A 26,904-nucleotide genomic window follows, 5' to 3' on the forward strand; every position below is an offset into this window, starting at 1 on the left:
TGTGTGTAGACAGGTCTCTAAGGAAAGCAGGTGGGAGCTGGTGCAAAGGGGCTGTAACAGCCAGCTGCAGACTTCAGTGCAGAAGTGTGGTGTAAGGAAAAGTGATGCAAACACCAGGTGGCCAATGAAAGAAGTGTCAGGGTTGGGGTGGTGAGGAGCAAGGTTGCCCATGCACTGTCAGGCCTCGAGAGTCTGATTTTCCTTCCTATGGGTGTCTGCATAGGAGAAGCCCTGGGTTAATATCAATTGAATAAAGATGCTCAATACTGAAATGCAACAAAATTCACCCTTTCAAATGATAAACGATTTGTATTAAGTGCTTTTTGAAATCTTCCTCCTCAACTACAGCATGAAAGCTCCCCAATTAGTTGTCAAAGTCTTGAAGACTCGAATAAAACTATGGAAGACATATGGTTCCTTAGGTGTTTCTGCCTTTTAATGAGTTCCATGGTGGATTTTGGTGCTCAGTCTGTGAACATCAGGTACTGAGAGGAGAATGATGCAACTACTTGAGAACATAAAGTCAGAAGGAAAAGTTGAAGTGACTTGGAGTATTAATGGGCCCCACTGAAGGCTGTTACCAAGAGATTCTCCTCAGGGACTTGTTAGGACAGATAATTGGAGACCATGATTACAGATAGGCAAAGCACTGTGCTGAGAAAAGTCTGGGTTTGTTGTGCTGAAGTAAAAGGGCCAGGTCCTGACTCCAGCCACTAGAAGGGAATTTCCTGCACTCCCGTGTCTGGCTCTGGGCTCTTTCTGGGGGTTTGTGGGGTGTGGTGGGCAGTGTGGTCAGGCTGCTGGGGCCTTCTCTTCTTGCCAGTGCCCACCTCTTTGTCCTCTCCAGACTTTCCTATGCTGCCCCACACTTTGCCCTATTTCCTTCAAGTCTGCTGACACCCATCTCTGTTAACCACCTTGCTCTCATCCTAGCATTTCCGTGGTTTCACCAATGTCTCATTAATCCTCACCAGCTGTTCCTTGAAACACAAAACTGATCAAAGTGTCTGATCAAAGACACTCTTTGGGTGACCTCTAGCCCCACAGCACAACTCTTTGAGGGACATTTTGTCTTCTTCATGGCCAATGCCAACCTTCCAAGGTGCATTTTCTGGCAGGTTTTTCTCTCCTGCTCTTTCCTACTAATAAAGAAAGTTCCATCAGGGTGGAAACCACTCCTAAAGTAGGCTTCCCAACCCATTGGCCTTCTTGTGGCCTGTCAGCCAACCAGACAGAAGTCACCTCACGAGCATCTTCCAAGCCATGGGCCTGCTGCTGGCCTTGCAGCTTCTTGTTTAGACACACCCAAGCCTTGTGCCTGCTGCTGTCCAGTTGTGTACTCAAACAGAAGGGACAGGACAACCCACATTCAGGCCTTCTTTCTCTCTGGGTCCTCCTGGGTATGTGGGCAGAGTGGATCCCACAGTAATATGCCAACCAGGTGCCTTCTGCTGACCTACCAGGACCATTGGCAGATGTCGGCTGAAAAGTACAGATCCCAGGTATAAGTGTGACCTGTCAGCTACTTCAGACGGAAGTGACCTCAGAGCCCCTTTCTGTGACATGTTCTTATTGCTGCCCTATCAACTGCAGAGACAGAAGTGACTTCACAGTCACTGGCACAGGCCAATTCCTCCTGCTGGTTCAGGAGATCCAGAGGCAGAACTGAGCTCATCAGAGCATTCCCACCCATCTCCTCCTTCTGGCCTACAAGCTGATCAAATCCATGGCCCCTCACATTCATTTTGAATGCAATGTGACTGCACAGCAATCTCATGGTTCCTGCCCTGCCACAAGGAAACAATAACCTAAAGTTAAGGGTTAGGAAAAGGGTTAAAGGTGAGAAGGTTAATGCACAGGAAGACAGGCTTTGGAAGTTAGTTGTTCATGAATGGCATTAGGGACTGTGGTAAACCTTTCTGGGTGAGAGATTAAGCAGATGTTTAGTGGGACGGTTTGGTGTTCTGCTTGGGGTGTCAGGTCTGTGGTTAGGGTATGGGCAAGCTCTTTGTTTGAAGGTTTTATTTAGGTCTGCAAGAAGGCTAGGGTTATATAGAGCATTTAATGCTAGTGTTAAGGGCAGGGATGAGGGTGAGCAAGAGAGGAAAGGGGTTATGGACTAATTTTGGCTTCAGGGGATATTGTGGTCAAAAATTAGAGCAGTGGATTCCTGTAAGGGTGTAGAGTGGCATTTAGATTTAAATATTAATGTAAGAGGTTCAAATAGGGTAAAGGCCTCACATTACTATTTTAAGTCAGCTTTAAGGTGGATTCGACTTTACGTGAATATACTTACCTCTCCAAAATTGTTAGCTTCTGCTATCCAAGCTCTTCTTTCCTCCCCCAGATCTCACACCTCTCCTGGCCAGGCTCCTCCTGCCTTCCCCGTAAAGAAGTTTTTGCCAATATCCAACCTAAACCTCTGGCACAACTTCAGTCTATTCCCCCTTGTCCTATAAAAGGGCACATGGGAGAATAGACCAATGCTCACCTTGCCACAGCCTCCTTTAAAGTACCTATAGAGGGAGATATGGTTGCCCCTGAGCCTCCTCTTCTCCAGGCTGAACAAGCCCAGCTCCCTCAGTAGCTCCTCGTAGGACTTGTTCTCCAGACCCCTCACCAGCTTCGTCAACCTTCTCTGGACTCCTTCGAGCACCTCGATGTCCTTCTTGTAGCGAGGGCCCAAAACTGAACACAGTACTCGAGGTGCGGCCTCAACAGAGCTGAGTACAAGCCAGGATGCCGTTGGCCTTCTTGGCCACCTGAGCACACTGATGGCTCATATTCAGCCGACTATCCACCAATACTCCCAGGTCCTTCTCTGCCAGGCAGCTTTCTAACCACTCATCTCCCAGCCTGTAGCTCTGCTTGGGGTTATTGCTCCCCAGGTGCAAGACCCGGCACATGGCCTTGTTGAACATCATACAGTTGGCCTTAGCCCATGCGTCCAGCCTATCCATCTACTCCTGCAGAGCCTTCCAAGTGCTGCATGATGACACTCAAGATAACCTGTTCCATGAGCTTCCCTGGTACTGAAGTCAAACTAACAGGTCCATCGTTTCCTGGGTCCACCCTCCAACCCTCATTGTAGATGTGTGTCACATTTGCTAGCCACCAGTTGACAGGGACCTTCCCGGGTAGCCAGGACTGTTGATAAATGATAGAAAGTGTCTTGGTCAGCTCTTCCACCAGTTCTCTGAGCATCCTCATGTGGATCCCATCTGACCCCATTGACTTGTGTACATCTAAGTGCTGTAGCGGGTCTCCAACCATGTCTTCATGGATTATGAAGGCCACATTCTGCTCCCCATCCCCTTCCACCAGATCAGGGGAATGGGTACCTGGAGAACAACTGGTCTTGCCGCTAAAGTCTCAGGCAAAAAAGGCATTAAGCACCTCAGCCTTTTCCTCATCTCTTGTCACTAAGTTTCCCCCCACATCCAGTAAAGGATGGAGATTCTCCTTAGTCCTCCTTTTTGTGTTGATGTATTTATAAAAACATTTTCTGTTATCTTTAACAGCAGTAGCCAGAGTGAGCTCCAGATGAGCTTTGGCCTTTCTAATTTTGTCCCTGGAGATCCTCACAAGGTCCTTATAGTCCTCCTGAGTGGCCTGCCCTCTTTTCCAAAGGTCATAAGCCCTTTTTTTCTTCCTAAGCTCTAGCCACAACTCTCTGTTCAGCTCTCTGTTCTTCCATACTGGCTGGACTTTGGGCACGTGGGGATGGACAGTCTGCTCCTGAGCCTTGAAGATTTCCTTCTTGAAGAGTGCTCTGCCTTTCTGGACTCCTCTGCCCTTCAGACCTGCCACCCAAGGGACTCTGCCAACCAGTGTCCTGAACAGCTCGAAGTCTGCTTGTAGAATGCCTCATCTGTCTCCTCATCCTGATTTGGCGGTCAATAAGATATCCCCACCAGGATGCCTGCCTCGTTGGCCTTCCCTCTGTCCCTGACCCATAGGGACTCAACAATATCATTCCGAGATTGAAGTTCTGCAACATCAAAACACTCCCTAATATAGAGAGCCACACCACCACCCCTTCTGTTCTGTCTGTCTTTTCTGAAGAGCCCATAACCATTCATTTAGAGACACATGAGGAGTTCTACAGGCAGCTGACAGAAGTTGCGAAATCTTCAGCGCTTGTACTCGTGGGGGACTTCAACTTCCCTGACATATCCTGGAAGCACAACACAGCCCTGAGAAAGCAGTCTAGGAGGTTTCTGGAGAGCATGGAAGGTAGCTTCCTGACGCAGCTGGTTAGTGAACCTACCAGGGGTGGTGCCCCGCTAGACCTTCTCTTCACAAACAGAGAAGGACTGGTGGAGGATGTGATTGTCGGGAGCTGTCTTGGGCAGAGTGACCACGAAATGGTGGAGTTCACTATTCTTGGTGAGGCCAGGAAGGGGACCAGTAAAACTGCTGTATTGGACTTTCGGAGGGCTGACATTGAGCTGCTCAGGACACTAGTTGGTGGAGTCCCTTGGGAGGCGGTTCTGAAGGGCAGAGGGGTCCAGGAAGGCTGGGCTCTCTTCAAGAGGGAAATCTTAATGGCGCAGGAACGGTCTGTTCCCACGTGCCCAAAGACGAGCTGGCGGGGAAGAAGACCAGCCTGGCTCAACAGAGAATTGTGGCTTGAGTTTAGGAGAAAAAAGAGGGTTTATAATCTTTGGAAAAGTGGGCAGGCCACTAGGGAGGACTATAAGGATGTAGCGAGGCTGTGCAGGGACAAAATTAGGAAAGCCAAAGCTCGTCTGGAGTTCAATCTGGCTACTGCTGTTAAAGATAACAAAAAATGTTTTTATAAATACATCAACACAAAAAGGAGGACTAAGGAGAATCTCCATCCTTTACTGGATGCGGGGGGAAACTTAGTGACAAGAGATGAGGAAAAGGCTGAGGTGCTCAATGCCTTCTTTGCCTCAGTCTTTAGTGGCAATACCGGTTGTTCTCTGGATACCGAGTACCCTGAGCTGGTGGAAGGGGATGGGGAGCAGGATGTGGCCCTCACTATCCACGAAGAACTGGTTGGTGACCTGCTACGGCACTTGGATGTGCAGAAGTCGATGGGGCCGGATGGGATCCACCCAAGGGTACTGAGAGAACTGGCAGAGGAGCTGGCCAAGCCCCTATCCATCATTTATCAGCAATCCTGGCTACCAGAAGGGCCGGAGGGCAGACCCGGGAAACTACAGGCCTGTCAGTGTGACCTCAGTGCCAGGGAAGCTCATGGAGCAGATTCTCTTGAGAGTCATCATGCAGCACTTGCAGGGCAAGCAGGCGATCAGGCCCAGTCAGCATGGGTTTATGAAAGGCAGATCCTGCTTGACGAACCTGATCTCTTTCTATGACAAAGTGGGTGGACGAGGGAAAGGCTGTGGATGTGGTCTACCTTGACTTCAGCAAGGCTTTTGACACCGTGTCCCACAGCATTCTCCTCAAGAAACTGGCTGCTCTTGGCTTGGACTGGCGCACACTTCGTTGGGTTAGAAACTGGCTGGATAGCCGGGCCCAAAGAGTCGTGGTGAATGGAGCCAAGTCCAGTTGGAGGCCAGTCACTAGTGGCGTCCCCCAGGGCTCGGTGCTGGGGCCAGTCCTCTTTAATATCTTCATCGATGATCTGGACGAGGGCATTGAGTGCACTTTCAGTAAGTTTGCAGACGACACCAAGTTAGGTGCCTGTGTCGATCTGCTTGAGTGCAGGAAGGCTCTGCAGGAGGATCTGGATAGGCTGCACCGATGGGCTGTGGTCAACTGCATGAAGTTTAACAAGGCCAAGTGCCGGGTCCTGCACCTGGGGCACAATAACCCCAAGCAGAGCTACAGGCTGGGAGATGAGTGGTTGGAGAGCTGCCAGGCACAGAAGGACCTGTGAGTATTGGTTGATAGTCGGCTGAATATGAGCCAGCAGTGTGCTCAGATGGCCAAAAAGCCCAAGAGCATAACAGGCTTACATAACAGGCTTACATAAGAAGCAGTGTGGCTATCAGGTCTAGGGAAGTGATTGTCCCCCTGTACTCGGCTCTGGTGAGGCCACACCTCAAGTACTGTGTTCAGTTTTGGGCCCCTCGCTACAAGAAGGACATCGAGGTGCTCAAGCGGGTCCAGAGAAAGGCGATGAAGCTGGTGAGGGGCCTGGAGAACAAGTCCTACGAGGAGCGGCTGAGGGAGCTGGGCTTGTTCAGCCTGGAGAAGAGGAGGCTCAGGGGCGACCTTATCGCTCTTTATAGGTACCTTAAAGGAGGCTGTAGCGAGGTGGAGGTTGGTCTGTTCTCCCACGTGCCTGGTGACAGGATGAGGGGGAATGGGCTAAAGTTGCGCCAGGGGAGTTTTAGGTTGGATGTTAGGAAGAACTTCTTTACCGAAAGGGTTGTTAGACATTGGAACAGGCTGCCCAGGGAAGTGGTGGAGTCACCATCCCTGGAAGTCTTTAAAAGACGTTTAGATGTCGAGATTAGGGATATGGTTTAGTGGAGACTGTTAGCGTTAGGTCAGAGGTTGGACTCGATGATCTTGAGGTCTCTTCCAACCTAGAAATTCTGTGATTCTGTGATTCTGTGATCATTTATCATTGAATTAAAATTATATGGAATAATACTAATCTTAATACCTATAATTTCTTATCAATCAGTATAAAATACTTAATTTACAGTCATGCTTTTGTGAGGATAAACCAGTGAGGTAAGCCTGACTGGAGACATACAAGATGAGGAGCTTGCTTTGCTGTTTGGAAAATTGCTGCATGTTTCCCTGTTGACTGTCTTAAAATAAGGAGAAACCTTTCTGTGTGCAGCCAGGTTTCTAAGGAAAGCAGGTGGGAGCTTGTGCAAAGGGGCTGTAACATCCAGCTGCAGACTTCAGTGCAGAAGTGTGGAGTAAAAAAAAGTGATGCAAGCACCAGGTGGCCAATGAAAGAAGTGTCAGGGTTGGGGTGGTGAGGAGCAAGGTTGTCCATGCACTGTCAGACCTCAAGAGTCTACTTTTCCTCTGTATGGATGTCTCCACAGGAGAAGTCCAGGATTAATATCAATTGAAGAAAGATGTTCAAAACTGAAATGCAACAACATTCACCCTTTCAAATGATAAACGATTTGTATTAAGTGCTTTTTGAAATCTTCCTCCTTAACTATACCATGAAAGCTCTCCAATTAGCTGTTCAAGTCTTGAGGATATGAGTAACACTATGGAAGACATATGGTTCCTTAGGTGTTTCTGCATTTTAATGAGTTCCATGGTGGATTTTGGTGCTCAATCTGTGAACATCAGGTACTGAGAGGAGAATGATGCAATTGCTCGAGCAAGTAAAGTCAGAAGGAGAAGTTGAAGTGACTTGGAGTATTAATGGGCCCCACTGAGGGCTGTTACCAAGAGATTCTCCTCAGGGACTTCTTAGGGCAGATAATTGGAGGCCATGATTACAGATAGGCAAAGCACTGTGCTGAGAAAAGTCTGGGTTTGTTGTGCTGCAGAAAAAGGGCCAGGTCCTGACTCCAGCTACTGGGTGGGGAGATCCTGCACCCCCACGACTTACTCAGGGCTCTTTCTGGGGGTTTGTGGGATGTGGTGGGCAGTGCGATGCCTCAAGAAGAACAATGGTATGACACCACCCTGCCTCTGAACAGGGTCTCAGGAAAGCAATGAGCTCCTTGCAATGACTGCATCTCATCTCCTCATAAGCTCTATCCAAGGGGACAAAAATGTCAGGGCTGCTGGTGCCTTCTCTTCTTGCCAGTGCCCAACTCTTTGTCCTCTTCAGACTTCCCTGTGCTGCCCCACACTTTGCCCTATTTCCCTGAAGGCTGCAGACACCCATCTCTGTTCACCACCTTGCTCTCATTCTGGCATTTCCATGGTTTAACCAATGTCTCATCAACCCTCACCAGCTGTTCCTTCAAACACAAAGCCATGGGCTGATCAAAGACACCCTTTGGGTGACCTCTAGCACCACAGCATAACCCTTTGAGGGACATTTCTTCCTCTTCATGGCCAGTGCCAACCTTCCAAGGTGCACTTTCTGGCAGGTTTTTCTCTCCTGCTCTTTCCTACTACCAAAGAAAGTTCCACCTGGGTGGAAACCAGTCCTAAAGTAGGCTTCCCAACCCATTGGCCTTCTTGCGGCCTGTCAACTAACCAGACAGCAGTCACCTCACCAGGATCTTCCAAGCCGTGGTCCGGCTGCTGACCTTACAGACTTTTTTGCAGACACACCCAAGCCTTGTGCCTGCTGCTGTCCAGTTATGGACTCAAACAGAAGGGACAGGACAACCCACATTCAGGCCTTCTTTCTGTCTGGGTCCTCCTGGGTATGGAGGCAGAGGGGATCCCACAGTCAGCATGCCAAACAGGTGCCTTCTGCTGGTCTACCAGGACCACTGGCAGTTATCAGATGAAAAGTACAGATCCAGGGTATAAGTGTGACCTGTCAGCTACTTCAGACAGAAGTGACCTCACAGTCCCTTTCTGTGACACGTTCCTGCTGCTGCCCTATCAACTGCAGAGACAGAAGTGACCTCACAGTCCCTTTCACAGGCCAGTTCCTCCTGCTATTTTGGGAGATCCTGAGGTAGAGCTGAGCTCATCAGAGCATTCCCACCCATCTCCTCCTTGTGGCCTACAAGCTGATCAAATCCATGGCCCCTTACGTTCATCTTTGAATGCCATGTGACTGCACAGCAATCTCATGGTTCCTGACCTGCCCCAAGAGAACAAGAACCTATGTTAAGGGTTAGGAAAAGGGTTAAAGTTGAGAAGGTTAATGCACAGGAAGACAGGCTTTGGAAGTTAGTTGTTCATGTATGGCATTAGGGACTATGGCAATCCTTTCTGGGTGAGAGATTAAGCAGATGTTTAGTGGGAGGGTTTGGTGTTCTGCTTGTGGTGTCAGGTCTGTGGTTAGGGTATGGGCAAGTTGTTTGGTTGAGGGTTTTGTTTAGGTCTGCAAGAAGACTAGGGATAAATAGAGCATTTTAATGCTATTGTTAAGGGCGGGGATGAGGGTGAGCAAGAGAGGAAAGGTAATGGAAAGGGGTTATGGACTAATTTTGGCTTCAGGGGATATTGTGGTCAAAAATTAGAGCGGTGGATTCCTGCCAGGGTGTGGAGTGGCATTTAGATTTAGGTATTAATGGAAGAGGTTAAAATAGGGTAAGGGCCTCACATGGCTGCTTCAAGTCAGCTTTATGGTGGGATCAACATTACCTGAATATTCTTACCTCTTCAAAATAGCTAGCTTCTGCTGTCCAAGCTCCTCTTTTCTCCCCCAAATCTTACATCTCTCCTGGCCAGGCTCCTCCTGCCTTCGTCGTAAAGAAGTGTTTACCAAAATCCAACCTAAACCTCCTCTGGAACAAGTTTAGCCTATTCCCCCTTGTCCTATAAAAGGGCACGTGGGAGAATAGACTACTGCCCACCTCTCTACTGGAGGATGAGGGTTGGGATCCCTCAGGTGGATCCCATCCAGCCCTACTGACTTGTGTACATCTAAGTGCTGTAGCAGGTCTCCAACCATGTCCTCATGGAATATGAGGGCCACATTCTGCTCCCCATCCCTTCCACCAATCAGGGGGATGGGTACCCAGAGAACAACTGGTCTTGCCGCTAAAGACTGAGGCAAAGATGGTATTAAGCACCTCAGCCTTTTCTTCATCTCTTGTCACTAAGTTTCCTCCTGTATCCAGTAAAGGATGAAGATTCTCTTTAGTCCTCCTTTTTGTGTTTCTGTATGTATAAAAACATTTTGTTATCTTTAACAGCAGCAGCGAGAGTGAGCGCCAGATGAGCTTTGGCCTTTCTAATTTTGTCCCTGCACAGCCTCATGACATCCTTATAGTCTTCCTGAGTGGCCTGCCCTCTTTTCCAAAGGTCCTAAACCCTCTTTTTCTTCCTAAGCTCTAGCCACAACTCTCTGTTCAGCCAGGCCAGTCTTCTTCCATGCTGGCTCATCTTTGGGCACGTGGGGATGGAAAGTCTGCTCCTGAGCCTTGAAGATTTCCTTCTTGAAGAGTGCTCAACCTTTCTGGACCCCTCTGCCCTTCAGACCTGCCTCCCAAGGCACTCTGCCAACCAGTGTCCTGACCAGCTCAAAGTCTGCTTGTAGAATGCCTCATCTGTCTCCTCATCCTGGTTTGGCGGTCAATAAGATATCCCCACCAGGATGCCTGCCTCGTTGGCCTTCCCGCTGACCCTAACCTATAGGTACCCAACAATATCATTCCAAGATTGAAGTTCTGCAACATCAAAACACTCCCTAATATAGAGAGCCACACCACCACCCCTTCTGTTCTGTCTGTCTCTTCTGAAGAGCCCATAACCAGTCATTGCAGCACTCCGGTCATGGGAGTGGTCCCACCACGTTCCAGTGATGGCAACCAGGTCACAGCATGCCTTTTATTTCTTTTATTTCTTTTTTATTTATTTTATTTATTTATTTATTATTTTATTTTTATTTTATTTATTCATTGCTATTGAGCAATGGCTACGTTTATATTATATTGTACATGCAATAATAAAATCTCTGTTTATGGCCCAGAAGAATTAGGCACTTCAAATATCACTCAGATGTCACTCTGCCATCTCCAATATCACCTGGTGTCTGCCTCTGAACAGCTTCCTCTTGGTCTCTTTCTCCATTCAAAGTGCTGAGAGCTGAGACAAGCAGCTTCCATGCTGCCTGGTTTGTGCCCACCTGAACCAAGGCAAGAGGAATCCCAACTCCAGTGGGATTCTGTGAGGCACGGGGAGGCAGCTAAGCCCCCTTCTAGCCTCTGAACTGCAAACAAAATATGAGATGCCTGGTTTGACTCAGCTGAAACTACGGGACAATAATGGACAGCAGAAATCGTGTGTACATGGCTGCAGCTACCTGGGGCAGTGGCTTTCTCTATGCTGTGTTGCACACTGCCAATAGCTTTTCCTTCCCCCTCTGCCAAGGCAATGTCTTGGATCACTTCTTCTGTGAAATTCCCCAGATCCTCAAGCTCTCCTACTCAAATGCCTGCCTCAGAGAAGTTGGGCTTCTTGTGCCTAGTGTGTGTTTAGCCTTTGGGTGTTTTGTTTTCCTTGTGCTTTCTTACGTGCAGATCTTCAGGGCCATGCTGAGGATCCCCTCACAGCAGGGACGATCCAAAGCCTTTTCCACATGCCTCCCTCACCTGGCTGTTGCCTCCCTGTTTCTCAGCACTGCCTTTTTTGCCTACCTGAAACCCCCCTCTATGTCCTTCTCCTCCCTTAATCTTTTGCTGGCAGCTCTGTACTCGGTGGTGCCTCCAGCAGTGAACCCCCTCATCTACAGCATGAGGAATCAGGAGCTCAAGGATGTAGTATGGAAAGTGATGACTGGATGTTTTTCAGAAGGAATAAATTGCATATGGTCTTAATGTTAACTGTATACAGACCCAGAAATCTTTTTATTTTTTTTCTATTTTTTTTCTTTTTTACTTTGCTTTACTCCTCATAGTGTTTCCCACAAAGAAATACCATTGTTCATACCTTCCTACACTGTATGTACCTGTCTCACATGACTCCAAGTCTTTGTATAAATTGTGGGTCAGGCTTTCTTTGTATTTCAATAAAAGAAAGGACCATGCATTGACTTACTTGCCTGATACCCTTCCTTGTAGACCTGTGGTGGAGTTTCAGGGACACATGGCAGAGGTGGAGGGGAGAAGGGTCCTGCCACAGCAGCACTGCCAGGCTGCACCTGTGATTGTTCCCTGTTCTTGGATAGCACCACAGAGACAGTGAATTCACCTGCCTCTGTACACAGTAGGTGAGAGGGATGATGGCAGGCAGGCGTCTTTCAGGAGGAAAGAGGGAGCTGCCAGGAGAGCCCAAGCACTCGGCAGGGACAGTGTGTGCCAGGGAGTCAGTAGCACGTGGAGCCCATAGAGCATGGGCACGTCCCAGGTGGAGCCACCCTGAGGTGCTAAATCTGGGTGGGAGCAGGAAAAGCAGAGCTCTGCTACTCCAGGGAACACAGCAGGCATAGGGAAAGCTCTCTGTTGAATTGGTTGTTATACCTCTGGTGAAATTTCATAGATTGAATACAGTGAATCACCCCAAAACATATCCTGACATTGGAAGTGAGCTGGACTCGATGATCCTTGTGGGTCCCTTCCAGCTCAGAATATTCCATGAGTCTCTGACTCTGAAGAAGGCCGGCTATCTGTGCCGGCTATCCATGGCCAAGGAACCACTTGTGTGGGAGGCAGTCAGTGGCAGTGCCCCCCACCAGCTGGCTCTGCCTTCCCAGCCTGACCAGCACGGCCCTGCAGAGTGCCCCCACAGCTCCACACACCACAGCCCCCTTGCTCTGCAGAGCAGCACCACCAGCTGGGGGGCTGTGGGCAGCATGGGCAGGGGCTGCAGGAATGGCTGCTCAGGCCATCATCTGCAAACTAACTGAGGGTACACTCAATCCCCTCATCTAGGACATTAATAAAGGTATTAAACAAGATAGGCCCCAGTACCAACCCCTGGGCGATGCCACTTGTAAAGGGACACCAACTGGACTTAACTCCATTAACCACAACCCTCTGGGCGTGGCCCTCCAGCCAGTTCTTCACCCAGAGAAGACTATACACAGCCATGAGAGATGACCCAAAGGGATTAAATAGATGCTCCAATAGGTGTTGCAGCCCACCATCCCACTACCAAAAGCACCTCCCAGCCTGCAGCAGAGGAGCCTGCTGGGGAAGACCTGGAGGGCTGTGGGGACCCACCAGCAGGAGCTGGTGCCAAGTCCTGCCCAAGGGTCCAAGACATCGCCCTGTTCAGCTCTTTTACCTGATCTTTCCCTGCCTGTGGGTGCTGGGAAGACATCCTTGGGCTTCATGGGGGCCCAAGGCAGCAGAAGGTGGGCACTGCAAGGGAGTGTCTCATGGGACTTCCCAGAGATCCACTTTGCCTGGAAACTGCCTGTGGCTGGCAGGACGGAAATGTCTCTGTCAGTAGGAATAGTGTCCAGGGACCAGGGGCTCTGTCAGCCCCAAACCAGACCCCGATCCTGCTGGCTCTAAGATGTGTCCCTTCCCAGCCATTGCATCTTTGAGCTCCTCTCCACTCCATCAGCCTCAGGGAGATGTCCAGAAACATGGTCAGGGAAGACTGGATCTGGGGCAAAGCCCCCAGAGGGTTTTAATATGAACAAATACCAACATGCAGCATAAAAACAGGGGAATACCAAGAAGGCAAATACCCATGTGCATCTGCTGACTGCTGGAAAAGGGAGACCAGACCATTCCCTGATGCTCAAGGCTCTCCCAGTGGCACTGAGCTCTCCTCCCTCCTGGCTGCACCCAGCTGCTCAGCAGGGCTGGGCTCTGCTGGCCTGGGGCTCTGGAACTCTTGTGCATGGGGCTCTGGTGTCACATCCTGGGTGTCCTCATGGGGACATGCCAGAGACACCTCTTCAACATCGTCATAGCCCGTGCTCCCCAGGAAAGGTGACGAGGTGTCTCCCTCAGCTCCAGGGACCCCAGCACTTCTCCGGGAGTGCAGGCTTCCCCCTATAAGCATCAAGGCAGGCTGCTGTGGTTGGGCCTGTGGGGTGCCCTTCGGGGCTGTTTATCACCTTCCTCGTCCTCACCAGCCTGAGACATTCAGCCCATTCTCCAAGCCCCCACAAAATATCCCAGGACAGGTTCTCCATGGATGGTCAGGCTTTCAATATGGCATGGATTCTCCTAGGCCTGGGGTTGGCACCTAGGAAGTGGCAGTGCTGCATTGCCCTCTCACCTGTGACTGCATTCCTGCGCCCGTCTCCTTCCTCTGGTGTCCTGGGCACTTCCCAGTCCCCCTGCCCAGGCACAGGATCCTCCCCAGGGTCAGAAACCTCCCCAGCATCATCATAGCCATCTGCTGGGTAACCTCCGGGCAGGACAGGGACATCTGAAAGGAGAGGGAAGGTGGTGGCAATGAGAAGAGATGTCCTGCAGAGCAGAGGATGGGAGGGTGTGTGGGGACACAGGGCTGACATGCTGCTGGTGTCAGGGTCACAGCAGAGCCTTCATGCTTCCAGCTCTGTTGATAATACTCGGTGGCACTGCTGTTCATCTGGTCTGTCTGCAGGGAGGAGAAATGGAGCCCTTCCTCCCCTCACCACCTCTTATACCTGGGTCTGGCCACAGACCATCCTCCTCCTCATGTGCCTGGGGTAGGGCTGCAGCTGGGTCAGGGACCCCTCTGAAAAGGAGGCTGCAGAGAGCTGCAGTGGGTGCTGTGGGATGAGCCCTGCTGCCCTGACTGGTGGTCAGCACTGCTGGGGATGGGCACCGACAGAGTTGGGGGTGCATGGGGAGGAGACCAGTTCCTTGGAAAGAGACAATTCTCAGAGGGACTCCAACAGCTGCCCCGGGAAAGCCCTTCACTTAGTCCTTGATTCAGGGACAAGCAAAGAGGGGCTATCCGCTCTGGGATGGGCAGAGCTGGTGGGGAAGAAGCTCCTTTTTGGGGCTCAGCACCTGCATGCTCTCCCAAAATCCCCACAGCCCAGCGATTTTGGGCACCATGGGCAGGAGCTGCAGGACACAGCCCTGGTCTGGGGCAGGGAGAAAGGGCCCCGCAGATGTGCCTCCACAGGGACCTGCACCCACCTGAGAGACTGAACCTCGGCTGCTTCTCCCACGCCAGGCTGTAAGCGATCTCCTCGTACACGGCCTCAGCGAAGGGCTCCCCAGCTCTCCCGGAGCCTGGGGACAGAGGCAGGGCTGGTCTGGGAATGGGCAGAGAGGGACAGGACCCCACTGGGCTCCCCCAGCCCCATTATTGGGGCCAGCACAGGGCTGTCCCCACAGCACAGCCCCGCTGTGTTGTGTTGGCACTGAGGCCACATCCCCATGGAGGGCAGCATTCCCATGGAGATGGTCTGGGGCAGAGTCAGCCTCGCACCATCCCTTTGGAGACAACCCTTGTGCCCCTTTGGTCCCCAGGTCATATCCCAGTGCAGACCCTGCACCAATTTCCCCATTTCTCCTCCCCATGGAGCTGCTCCATCTCTGCCCCACACATCAATAGCACAGCCCGTGCCCTGTTGGGGGGTGGCTGATACAACGGTGATGGACTCCACTGCCCCATGCTCCTCCTGCCAGTGCTGCCCAGAGCACTGCCAGCAGTGCATCCTCCCCTTCTCACCCAGCCCAGCTCTCACATTTCTCTTCTCACCCCAGAACTGATGCCTCAGGCTCTGGGCTCTCTCCACCCCTTGATGTTGGTGCCCCATGGTCTGTCAGTCAGTGGGGCTGCACATGGGGCAGGAGGCAGCACACGGCTCTGTTTCTGTGCCCCAGAACACCAACACCCCCAGCACCCCCAGCCCTGCCAGGAGGCATCTACCCCCAGGACCACTGGGGAAGGACCCACCTCTGCGCCGAGCCCTGGCGCTTCGCACCTGCCCAGCCAGGAGGGCCAGGAGAAGGCAGAGGAGGGCCCCCAGGATGATGCAGATGACGACAGGCACCGAGATTCTATCGCTGCTGGCGGTCGGACGGCCCCGTGAGGGATCTGCATGGGCAGGAACATGGCAGGGGCAGCATCAGACAAGGGAGAGGCTGGGGGCAGGACATGCCACTCCTGACCACACAAGGCAGCAGGGGTTGGGGGGCGGATAGGGCTGGGTGATGGGGCAGCTCCCACCCTGCTGGGTCCATCACAGACTTCTCCCAGCTGCTTCGGCTTTCTGGGAGTCTCACAGCCCAGCAAGGAGCCCCTTCCCCTGGCTGTGGGTCACAGCGTGGACATGGACAGCCCCAGCCCTGGGGAAGGACAGCTTACCTGCTTGCAAGGGGGGTGTTGCTGTCCTGGGTGCAGCTGCAGGGGAGCAGAGGAGCTGGGCTGAGAGGCTGGGGCTGTGGCACCAGGCAGCCTCCCTGGCAAATGACCCCAGCATGTGCCACCTGAATTGTCCCTCCTTTGGGGCTGGGCAGGGTGGCAAGGACAGGGCCCAGCACCACTGCTCTGGGCTGCTCACAGGACAGTGCAGGCAGCCCAGGGGATGTGCTGGCACATCCAGCCCCACAGAGGCTGCTCCCCACCCAACACCAGCCCCCCACTCTGCAGAAACACCCTTGCTCAGGCCAGCAGCGGGGCCATGCCAGGATCCAGAAGAGCAGATGCCCAAGACAGCTCCTTGCCAAGCCCCCAGCGATGTCTCCCAGCCCCACTGCTCACCTGAGCAATGCACAGCCGCATCTGCCTTATGCTGGCAGGCACCGCTGTCCCCTGGCTGGGCCCAGCAGTCCTGCAGAGACAGCTCCGTCCCCCTGCACTCCATCAGCCACATGGGGCCCGTCCCCTCTCCAGCAGCAGCCTGGCCCAGGGCATAGACCGCGGGGCCACAGCCCAGCTGCCTGCACGCCACCTCGGCATCCCGCATGTCCCAGGCATTGTCACACAGCGTCCCCCAGGTGCCGCGGTGCCAGATCTCCACTCTGCCCGAGCAGCCATCCTTGCCTCCCACAGCACGGATCTTCTCCCTGTCTGGGGAGGCAGAGACCTCCCATGGCACCAGGACAGCTGGGACAGCCCTGCCAGGTGAGGGGGGCATGTGCAGGGGCAGCTCCCTACCTGTGCAGCTGGTGGAGTTGGGGCATGCAGCCACCTGCGGCCTTTCTGTCCATGTCCCAAAGGAAAGAGAAGTTGGGCTGAAAAGGGCTGCTCTGGGGGTCATGCAGAAGAGAGCAGAGCTGACCTCTGCTCACACGTCCCCATGCTGCCTGGGTCAGGGCAGCAGCAGAACCCTGTTCACTCAGGGGACACACACGGCACTGCAGGGGGGAACCAAGTGCTCGGCCCCACAGGGTCCCTGGTTCACAGAGCAGCAGGAGGCTGTCCCAGGAGGGGGGACTCCTGAAAGCCCTGCATGGTCTCCTCTCAGACCTTGCCTGCAGTTGCCTCTGCATCCCCCAGGGAGCTACTGGCAGCCCGGCTGTTTGCTGCTGGTGGACATGGGTGGCTCTGAGAGCTGAAGTCACCTTTGTGCCACCAGCAGCAACAGGGTCTAAAGCAGGAAGTCAAAGCCTCTCTGGGTTCCTTCTCTGCATTTCACCATGCCCAGTGGGCAACAGGACCTGGTGCCTTGATGGCTCAGATTTACCATTGCAGGTGATGTTGGCCTCTTCTCGGCGGTCAGTACACGACTGCGGATGCCAAGAAGCAGAGGGACACTGCCAGAAGGAGCTGTTTCTCTTCCCACACTCCACGCGATCCAGCCACGCGGTGCCAGACAGCTCAGCATAGCTAGAATCTGTTACCAGTTCCCCTTCATTCCCACAGCCCAGCTCCTTGCACACCAGTGACACCGTCTCGGTGGTGATGGAGTTGGAGCAAACGCTGCCCCACGTCCCGTTGTAGAAAACCTGCAGGCGCCCAGAGCAGCCGTCGCTGTTCTCCAGCCTCAGGGCCATGAACTCTGGAAGGAGGAAAGGCCCCAGGGACGTCCTTGGTTGTCAGCCACTGAAGGCCTTGGCCCTAACTGGCTCTGCCCTCACCCTGGTCTCACTGGCCACAGCTCCCAGCCCCACTCCCAGCACACACCTGAGCAGATGACTCCCGCGTCCTCCTTGTGCCTGCAGTTGTGCTGCCCCCAGGCCTTGGCAGGGCAGTCCCAGAGAGCAGCTTCGGCCCCGGAGCAGTTGACGCCATCCAGCCAGATCTGCCCGGAGCCCTCCCCAAACCGAGCAGAGCCGGCTGCCTCCAGGGCCCCTCCGCAGCCCAGCTGGCGGCAAACGACGGTGGCGTCGGCCAGGTCCCAGGCGTCGTCGCAGACGGTGCCCCAGCGCCCCTGGTAGTAGATCTCCACTCTCCCAGCACAGCGCCCGGCCCCGTCCACCAGCCGGACCCGCCGGCTCCCTGCAGCGGGGAGAACCCCAACGCTCAGGGGCTGGCTGCCCTCCCAGCCTGACACCTGGGGGACGTGCAGCACCACTCACCCCGGCACACGACCCCCACATCCTCCTTGATTCCTGTTGCAGGGTGGCTCTGAGGCAGGGAGGTGTTGCAGAGGCTCAGGTTAGCCTCGTGCCCTGTACACCGCACCCCACGCAGCCCCACAGGTCCTGGTCCTCGCTCAGCCCTCACGGGGGTGTAGGCTGCCTCTGCCTCTCCGCACTGCAGCTGCCGGCACACCACGCTGGCCTCCTGCATGTCCCACTGCTCATCCAGGACTCTGTCCCACGTCCCGTGCTGGAAGACCTCCACGCGCCCGTCACACCGGCTCCCTCCGCCCACCAGCCGCAGGGACTTGGGGCCTGGCGAGAGGAGAAATTCAGCCTGCCACTGCCGTGGGGTCCCCAGCTGTGGGTGGCCGTGTCACACACCAGGGGCAAATGGACTTTGCAGCACTGCCCAGCACTCACCTGAGCAAATGACAGCAGCAGCGTTCTCCTGGGAGCACGGCGAGGCCCCCAGGGCAGTCACCGGGCACTGCCCCAGGTGGGCTTCAGTCCCGTCACAGTGGAACGAGTCTCTCCAGACGGGGCCGGTTCCTCTCCCAAAATGCCCTCCTCCAGGAATGGACTCAGCAAAGCCACAGCCGAGGTGCCGACAGAGAACGTGGGCGTCCGAGAGGTCCCAGCGGGAGGCACAGAGGGTCCCCCACGTCCCCAGCACCTCCACCTCCACCCTGCCCTCACACGCTGTGCTGCCGTTCACCAGCCTGAACCCTGTGTACTCTGGGGACAAAGGATGGTGAGAGAGGCCACATTTGTGCTCTTGTTCCCACAGGATCTGCAGGAGAGGCCAAAGGGACAGCGTGCCTTTCTCCTCCTGCAGCACTCTAATTTTAGGGCTGCAGACCACCACCTCACCCCACCTGTCCCCCACCCAGCACAGCCCAGTGCCCACCCTGCCCCCACCACAACCCCAGTGTCCATCATCCCACCCTCCCACCCCAAGTCCTTACGTGTGCAGGTGACATGAGTGCCATTGCTGTGGGTGCAGGCCTTGTCCTTGGAGGCCCCCCAGGGGCAGAAGAGGATGGTGGATTCATTCCCCACACACTGCAGCTCTCTGTCCCAGACAGGACCGGCCCCTTCTCCCAGCTGAGCTGCCCCATGGACAGACAGGGCTGTGCCACACTGCAGCTCCCTGCACACCACCTCGGCAGCTTTGGCACCAAAGTGGGAGTGACAGACAGCTTTCCACTGGTCCCTGTCGTGGACCTCCAGACTTCCTGAGCAGGGGCTGTCCCCTCCGACCAGCCGGACAAATCCTGGAGCAACCAAGGAGACCTGTGAGTTCTCAGAGCCCTCTGGCACTTCCATGCCCATTTCCCACCTTATCCCTGATGTGGCCACATGCAGAGCCCCACGGCCAGCCCAGCAGCTCTCAGTGGGTGCTGATGGCACAAAGAGGTCAGGACTACCCTTCTGATCCTCAGAATCCAGCCCAGCACCCATGGGCTGCCCTCTCTCCCAGCCCCCAGCCACAGGCACTGCTCAGACAAACTGCTGCTGCCCGGAGACCCTGGGCTGCCTGGCCCCAGACCCAGCACAGCAGCACCCGCAGCACGTGGGCCCAAGGAAACAGGCTCAGGAACTCGGGGCTACTTCAGCCTGCTGTTCCCCACAAGGCTCAAGCCAGTTACAAGAAATTCTTGGATCTGCCAAAACCTCCCCCTTTTCCCAGGGAATGTTGGGGCTCTTGTTAGATGGGGCACTTCGGGGGATCCTCCGCAAAGGGGGGTCCTCCGGCAGGGACAGTGTGGTGCTGGGCATGCACGTGCCCAGCCACCTACCATGCATGGGTCAGGAAAGCAGGCAGAGAGCAGCCCTGGGTTTACACGAGCTCCTGGTGTGAGGGCAGGCAGAGAGGAGAGCCAGGAGGTGCTGGCACAGCCCCTGGGGCACAGGGCACGCAGGAGAGGCTGAGCAGTGGGTCAGCACTGCCTGGAGGGGCCATGTCACTGGGGGCTGCCTCTCTTGGGGTGACCCTGGGACAGGAACAAGGTGCTGCTTGCCACCCTGCTCCTCTGCTCAAGCCCAGTGCTCCTGCACTCTGAGCAGCCCCTCTGCTTTGGCCGACGTTCTCTTGGCTGCTGGGGGTACAACCCAAAAGTCCTGGGCCATTGCACGCCCTTCCCTGAGGCTGCTGGTGGCTGGGGGAGCTGCTCTAGATTCCCCTGGCATAGGGACCAGCCTGCCAGACAGGGCCTGGGTGAGTGGGAGGAGAAAGATGGGAACCAGGCAACACAGTGGGGAAGGGTGAGGGCTTTCCTCTCCCAGCCCCAGGCACCTCCCTAGGCTTGGCTGCTCCAGCTTCAGGGCCAGGCTCAGTGTGCTCCCACTGGGCTTTCTCCAGGGACAAGGGACACCAGCAGTTACAGACCCAGCTCAGAGTGCAACTTGACACACAGAGCCATGTTCTGGTGTCCACTTGTTGCTTCCTGAGCTCACAGCCAGGTCCCTTTCACTGTCCTGGTCCCAGAGATAGGGAACAAGTTCAATCCTTACCTGAACATATCACTCCAGCGTCCTCACTGTGATCGCAGTATGTTGGACCCCATCCATCGTGTGTGCAGTCAGACAGGGCAGACTCCATGCCATTACATTTAACTTCAGCCATCCAAATGGAACCAGATCCTGGCCCAAAGTGTGCATTCCGAGGAGCTTCAAGGGCAACTCCACAGCCCAGCTGCCTACAAACCACTGCAGCATCGGACTTGTCCCAGGAGTCATCACACACGGTCCCCCACTGGTCCTGGTGTTTCACCTCCACTCTCCCAGCACAGCGACTGCCACCATCCGCCAGCCTCACCTCCGCAGCCCCTTCAAACACCAACACAGGAAGGGTCAGGAGACCTTCAAGCCCCACACTGGGGGTCTGTGAGAGACCCCTGCCCAGGAAGAGTCACAGGCCCCAGGGTGGGAGCCCTGCCCCACGTGCGGTCCCTGGGGCAGTGTGTGAGGGTGTCTCTCCACTCCCCATGGGCTATTCTGGCTGGGGGTACCCAGCTCTAGACCCCGGGCCATTCGCTGCCCCACAGCCCTCAACACCTCCTCCCACCCCAGCGGCACCCTGCCCCCGCTCACCCCCACACAGCCCCCAGCCCTGCTCAGGGCTCCCACTCCTCCCCAGTCCAGTGTCCCACAAACAGCCCCATGCCCCTGAGCAGCTTCCATTGCTCATTGCCTGCCACAGGCACCTCCCAATAACACTTTCCCACCCAGGATCTCTAGGGTGCCCACAGGGCACTGAGTTGATCACAAGGATACCAACAAACTGCGTCCCTTCTCCGTCCCTGCTGTCAGACCAGTCCCTGTGCTTAGCCAGGGCCCCAGGAAGGACACTTCTCTACCACTTCTGGGTGCAGATGCTCCAGTCCCTTCTGTTACTGGGACACAACCTGCACTCCTGGAGTCCGTATTTCCCCAGATCCCAGGGGCAGGGAACAGCACACAAGCCCTCTGGGGCATCCCAGACATTGGCTGTGTCCTGGAGATCACTGAGGGCCACTCTCACTGTCTGGGAGTCCTCCAGACCCAGGGTGACAGTGCCGGGAAAAAAGGGGTCCCAAAAGGGTACCCAAGGTCAAGGTTTCTAGAAATGAATCCAGGCATGGTCTGCCAAATACATGGGAGATGTGGAAATGGATTACCCTCTCCCACCCAGACATGCACAGATTAAAACACAGGGATGAGGGACCGAGCACCTTCTGCCTCTCATTTCAGTGGTGCCTGCAAAGAAACCCCACTCCCAGAGGGATCCCAATGACCGCACAGCTGCCCACTGGCCCCAATGTGTTGAAGAAAGCAGGTGCCACTTACCTCTGCAAGGCTGCACCCAGAGGAGCAGCCACAGCACCCAAGGGGACAGGAGTCCCTCTGTCCCCATCCTGAGGCTCCTGTCCTGACAGCAAGGCCCTGCTGCTGGAGTTCCTGGGGACCCACAAGGAAATGGAGATGATGGGAGGGCAATATATCTGTGCAGATGCTGTCCCAGCTGCAGGAGGAGCCAATCAAAGCAGTAAGCACCTTTTTAGACGTTATCGGCACTTATCTCCCCTCCGACGCAGCCCAGCTCTCCAATGAACTTCTCCAGCGCTCTTCATGACCATATATGAGGGACGGCTCCGCTGCGGCTCTCACATCACTGCGGTGGGAGATCATCATGGGGTAGGGCTGGGTGTGGGGGCAGATGGCTCTGACACCCCTTGCAGCCTGCTGTGGGAGCACGGAGCATCTCCTAAGCTGTAGCATCCAAGAGCCCAAGGTGCGATTGTCCGGCTGTTCCTGCTCCATGGGATCCAGGGGACTGGTCCTGCATCAGGGCTGTGTCAGTCTAGGAAAGGACCAGCCCCTGCCCCTGCTACAGCCCCCTCTGTGCTGGCAGCAGCAGCTGGGAAAGGCCCTTGGGCAGGGCCAGAGCTCCATTATGGGGGTGCTGCCTGTCCCGTCCCTCCCCAGGGAGCCTCCTGTGGGGTCCCGGCAGCAGCCAGAGCTGGTCCAGGGCCTGCCCTGGCAGCAGAGCTGCAGCCCAGAGCCTCAGGCGTCTCCCTGGCTCTCAGCGTGTCACCCAGGGGCCGTTATTCCCCGCGGCGGGTCGGGAGCTGGAGCCTGCCTGCCACTGCAGGTGCACAAACCGCAGCCCACGTGACATGGCGCCCGGGCAGGAAGACGGTGGTTTCCTCCTGGCCCCGTGCCCAGGCATGGCTTTGCGGTGCCTCTTCACAGCTCCAAGCCTGGCAGAGTCCAAGAAGTGTTGGACAATATATATATATACAAACACACATAAGTATATATATACATATTTTTTATTTTTAAAAGAATATATATTTTTTATAAATATATACAAAATATACAGTTTACATATACATTATTATATTATATTAGGATATATTACATTACATCATATATTAATATTAAATATTTGTTATTTTATATTGCATATTATATAATATATTATATATAATACATGCATTATATGATATTATTTTATGTGATATTTATATTCCATACAGTATGATATTATAGAGTATTATGCTATATTTTACGGTATATTTTATTATATTAATTATATTGTATTATATAATATTTTTTATTTTTATTTTTATTTTTTATTTTATTTTATATTACTATATTATTTTTATTATATTATTTTGTACATATTATGTATAAATTTTATTTTATAAATATGTATGTTAATATTTTTATTATATATTTATAGTTTTTACAGTTTTTTTAGATAAATATAAGTTTTTTTTTTGTCTGGTGGCTGGAGTTGGACTCACTGATCTTTGATTCTTTCCTACGTGAGATATTTCATTATTCTCTCCAACTCAGCTCCAGGTGATGCCATAGCATCTTCACCTGCCATGGGCCTGCTCCTGGCCTGTAGTCAGGCAGCAATGACCTCACAAACACCCACACAAGTTCTTGATGTGTTCCAGCCCTGCCAGCTCCTCAGGCACCAGTGACCTCACAGGTACCTGTACAATCCGTGGGCCTTGCCCTGACCTATCAGCTAATTGATCACCAGTGACCTCCCCACAGACCCACACCAGCCATGTGCTTATTCCTGGCCTCCTGGCTTCTCAGGCACCAGGGTCCTCCCAGCATCTAGCACAGGCCACCCTTGCTCTCAGCCAGTTACTTACACAGGCACCACTGGCATCCAAATGACATCCACAGGCCAGGGGACTGCTCCTGGCCTATCAACTCCTCAGCTGACCATGACCTCATAGGCACATGTTGCCTAATGGAAGGTGTCCCTGCCTGTAGCAGAGGGATGTGGACTAGATGGTCACTAGAATTCCTACAACCCAAACCATTCTATGACTGTGATTCTCTGATATCCTTGCAGCTGATGCATACTCGCCATGGAAGTAGTCAGGCTCCAGTGACTTCCCAAGAACTTATATGGCCATGCACCTGCTCCTGCCCTATCAGCTACTCAGCCAAGAGTAGCATCAGAAGTACATTCCCCAGGCATGGGTTTCCATCCTGTCTGTCATCTTCTCAGGCAACAGTGCCCTCACAAGCACTTATGAGAGCTGTGGGCCTGCTGCTGGTCTGTCAGCTCCACAGGCACCACTGACCTGAGCACCACATAGACACCTATTTGCTACCTGCTCACCTATGAACAAGTGTGATGCACCAGTAGACAGGTGCCTGGGGTTTTTGGTGGTGGATTCCAGGAGTAATCAAGCATGGGGTGCCATCGCTGACATGACATCATAAGCTCCAAAAGACCCACACGAGCCATGTGCTTATTCCTGGCCCACAATCTTCTCAGGCACCAGGGTCCTCACAGCGTCTAGCACAGGCCATCCTTGCTCTCAGCCTGTCAGCTATGCAGGCACCACTGGCATCACAGGAACATTCACCTGCCATGGGCCTGCTCGTGGCCTATCTTCAGCCAACAGTGACCTCGTAAGCACATATGATCTATTGGAACGTGTCCCTGCCTATTAGGAGGTGGTGTGTGGGTCTGTGGTGGAACTACATGATCGTTAAGGTCCCTTCCAACACAAAACATTCTATATTTCTGTGCCATGTAGAAAGGGAACAGTCACTTCCCTGGTCCTGCTGTCCACCCTGGTTCTGATGCAGGCCAGGATGCCATTGGCCTTCTTGGCCTCCTGGGTTCACCACTGGCTCACGTTCAGCTGGCTGTCAACCAACACTCCCAGGTGCTTTTTTGCTGGGCAGCTTTCCAGCCACTCTTCGCCAAGCCTATGCTGCCGCATGGAGTTGTTATAACTCAAGGGTAGGACCCAACACTTTGTTGAATGTCATGTGATTGGACTCAGTCCATCAATCCAGCCTTTCCAGATCCCTCTGCAAAGCTTTCCTATTCTCCAGAAGATCAACTGTCCCAGCTAACATGTTATCATATGCAAATATACTGAGGGTGCACTTGTTCTTCTCAGTCAGATCATTTATCAAAATAGTAAACAAAACTGGACCCAGTACAGAGGCCTGGAAAATGCCACCGGTAACATCCACCAACTGGACTGATCTCTCTTCACGCAGACTCTTTGAGCATGGACTTGAGACAGTTCTTCAAGCAGCAAACTGCACACTTGTCCAAGCTATCAGCGGCCAGATGGGTTGTCATTCTGCAGAGTTGCTGCTGCTGAGTCCACACTGAGATGTAACACTTTTTTATTTTATTTTATTTTATTTTATTTTATTTTATTTTATTTTATTTTATTTTATTTTATTTTATTTTATTTTATTTTATTTTATTTTATTTTATTTTATTTTATTTTATTTTATTTTATTATTTTTTTTTCTAATGCCCTGTGCTCAGTCCTTTCAAACCAACTAAGCATGAAGCTGGTGCTTGTGATGAGCTGGTGCTCAGCTCCTGTTCCAGTTACTTGCTAGCATGTATCATTGTCCCTGAGTTTGCACAACAGTGGCATTCTTGCACTTTCTTTTATCTCTGTGTGCTTGAGTCTTCAGCACCAATGGTAGTTCAGGAGGACTGTGAGGAGTGGCTGCAGGGAAAGCATGAGGTTGGATCTGTAATGGTGGGACCTAGGTCAGCATTCACAGTGCAGTGACTCAAGCTGTGACACAGCCAGGAGTTCCACACTTTGAGGGAATCCCAAAGGTAGCTCCTTCCTGAAGGGCTATGCCATCCTGAGTCCTGTTCTTGCAAGTGCAGCATCTGTCAAACAGTTGACATAAGTTTGTCTTCAGAAGAAAGGCCCCATCCCCAGAGGCTGTCTAGAGCTCTCCATAGTTCTGATGTGGAGTTTTCTCCCGAGGGGTCTCTCCAAGGGCGGCAGCCTCCTTCAGGCCACATCCACCTGCTCCAACAAGGGGTCTGCCATCAGCTGCAGCATGGAGATCTGCTCCAACATGGTGCACCACAGGGGAACTTCTTCTCCAGCACCTGTAGCACCACCACACCCTCTTTCTTCACTGACCTTGGTTGTTTCTCTCACATTTTCTCACATTTCTCTCCCAGCTATTCTTTCATGTCATTTTTTCCCCTTCCTTGAAAATGCTCAGCATCACTCATTGGCTGAGCATTGGCCAGCAGTGTGTCCATTTTGGAGCCATGTGGAACTTGCACTTCCCTAACAAGGGGCAAATTATGGTCACCTCACAGAGACCACCCTTGCAGCCCCCCCCGCTACAAAACCCTTTCCATGTAAGCCCAATACAACCTCCCACCTGCAAGGTAAAAGCAGAGCCCAGACAAGCACCAGCAGACCCATGAGCCGGCAAGGGCAAGACACTGCTGTTGCTTTGGGGCTGCTAGCAGACGAAAACCCTGGGAAAATTGCTCAGAGATATTTTTTTTTGGCTCTTCCCTCCATGGATGAGATAAAACAAGGAGGGTTTTGGCAGGGGGTGAGTTATTCCACACTTGTGTTTAGGGGGGAGGTTAGAAACCAGCCCAGGTGTTTGCACCAAACCCAACACACACACATCGCAGAGCAACAGGGACCACACTATCATGGCCCAGCTCTGCACACCCATGCATTTCCTGACAGGACACATGGGGTGACACACACACTGGTGATTCCAGGACGAATGGGACTCCTCAGAGATATTGCAGCTTGGCTCAGGGCATGTGCTAAACCTGCTCTGGGCTGGAAAGCTCCCCAAAGTGCTCAGTGCAGTATTTCCAGCCTATGGAGTTCAAGTAATAGTCAAACAAGCTTTGAGAATGTGCCCCAACACCCACCTGCACAACCATGGGCCTCCTGCTGCCACCTGAGAGCCTGAGGCACAGCTAACCTCAGCAGAGCATCCCCACCCATCTCCTCTTTGAGTCCTGTGACCTGACCACATCCATGTTACCTCACCTGCCTCCTCCAAGACCAAGGGATTGCTGTAGGACCTCTCAAGCCCTGCTCAGCTTCATGAGGCCAAACTGCTTCAGTTAGGTGACTAGACCACAGGAATGCAGGATTTGGGGATTAGGTGTTCAGGTTAGGGTTTAGGGATTAGATCT

At 53.2% G+C, this 26,904-nt stretch overlaps 1 protein-coding gene across 1 annotated transcript in view; it reads right to left on the reverse strand.

The window, feature by feature from the left end:
* The window catches only part of LOC311216442 (antigen WC1.1-like), a gene marked incomplete at both ends in the record, with an annotated part of 34,953 nt that overhangs the window by 3,428 nt on the left and 4,621 nt on the right, over positions 1-26,904 (reverse strand). Inside the window, 9 exons of the mRNA XM_084297977.1 lie at positions 13,732-13,884; positions 14,589-14,684; positions 15,355-15,495; positions 16,162-16,470; positions 17,087-17,401; positions 17,527-17,841; positions 17,922-18,239; positions 18,348-18,662; positions 20,442-20,756. Coding sequence (XP_084154103.1) covers positions 13,732-13,884; positions 14,589-14,684; positions 15,355-15,495; positions 16,162-16,470; positions 17,087-17,401; positions 17,527-17,841; positions 17,922-18,239; positions 18,348-18,662; positions 20,442-20,756 — 2,277 coding nt within the window. The remainder of the gene's footprint in view (positions 1-13,731; positions 13,885-14,588; positions 14,685-15,354; positions 15,496-16,161; positions 16,471-17,086; positions 17,402-17,526; positions 17,842-17,921; positions 18,240-18,347; positions 18,663-20,441; positions 20,757-26,904) is intronic.

The sequence above is a fragment of the Netta rufina genome (assembly GCF_964035555.1).
Source record: "Netta rufina genome assembly, chromosome: 18".
In the NCBI taxonomy this organism is placed as follows: domain Eukaryota; kingdom Metazoa; phylum Chordata; class Aves; order Anseriformes; family Anatidae; genus Netta; species Netta rufina.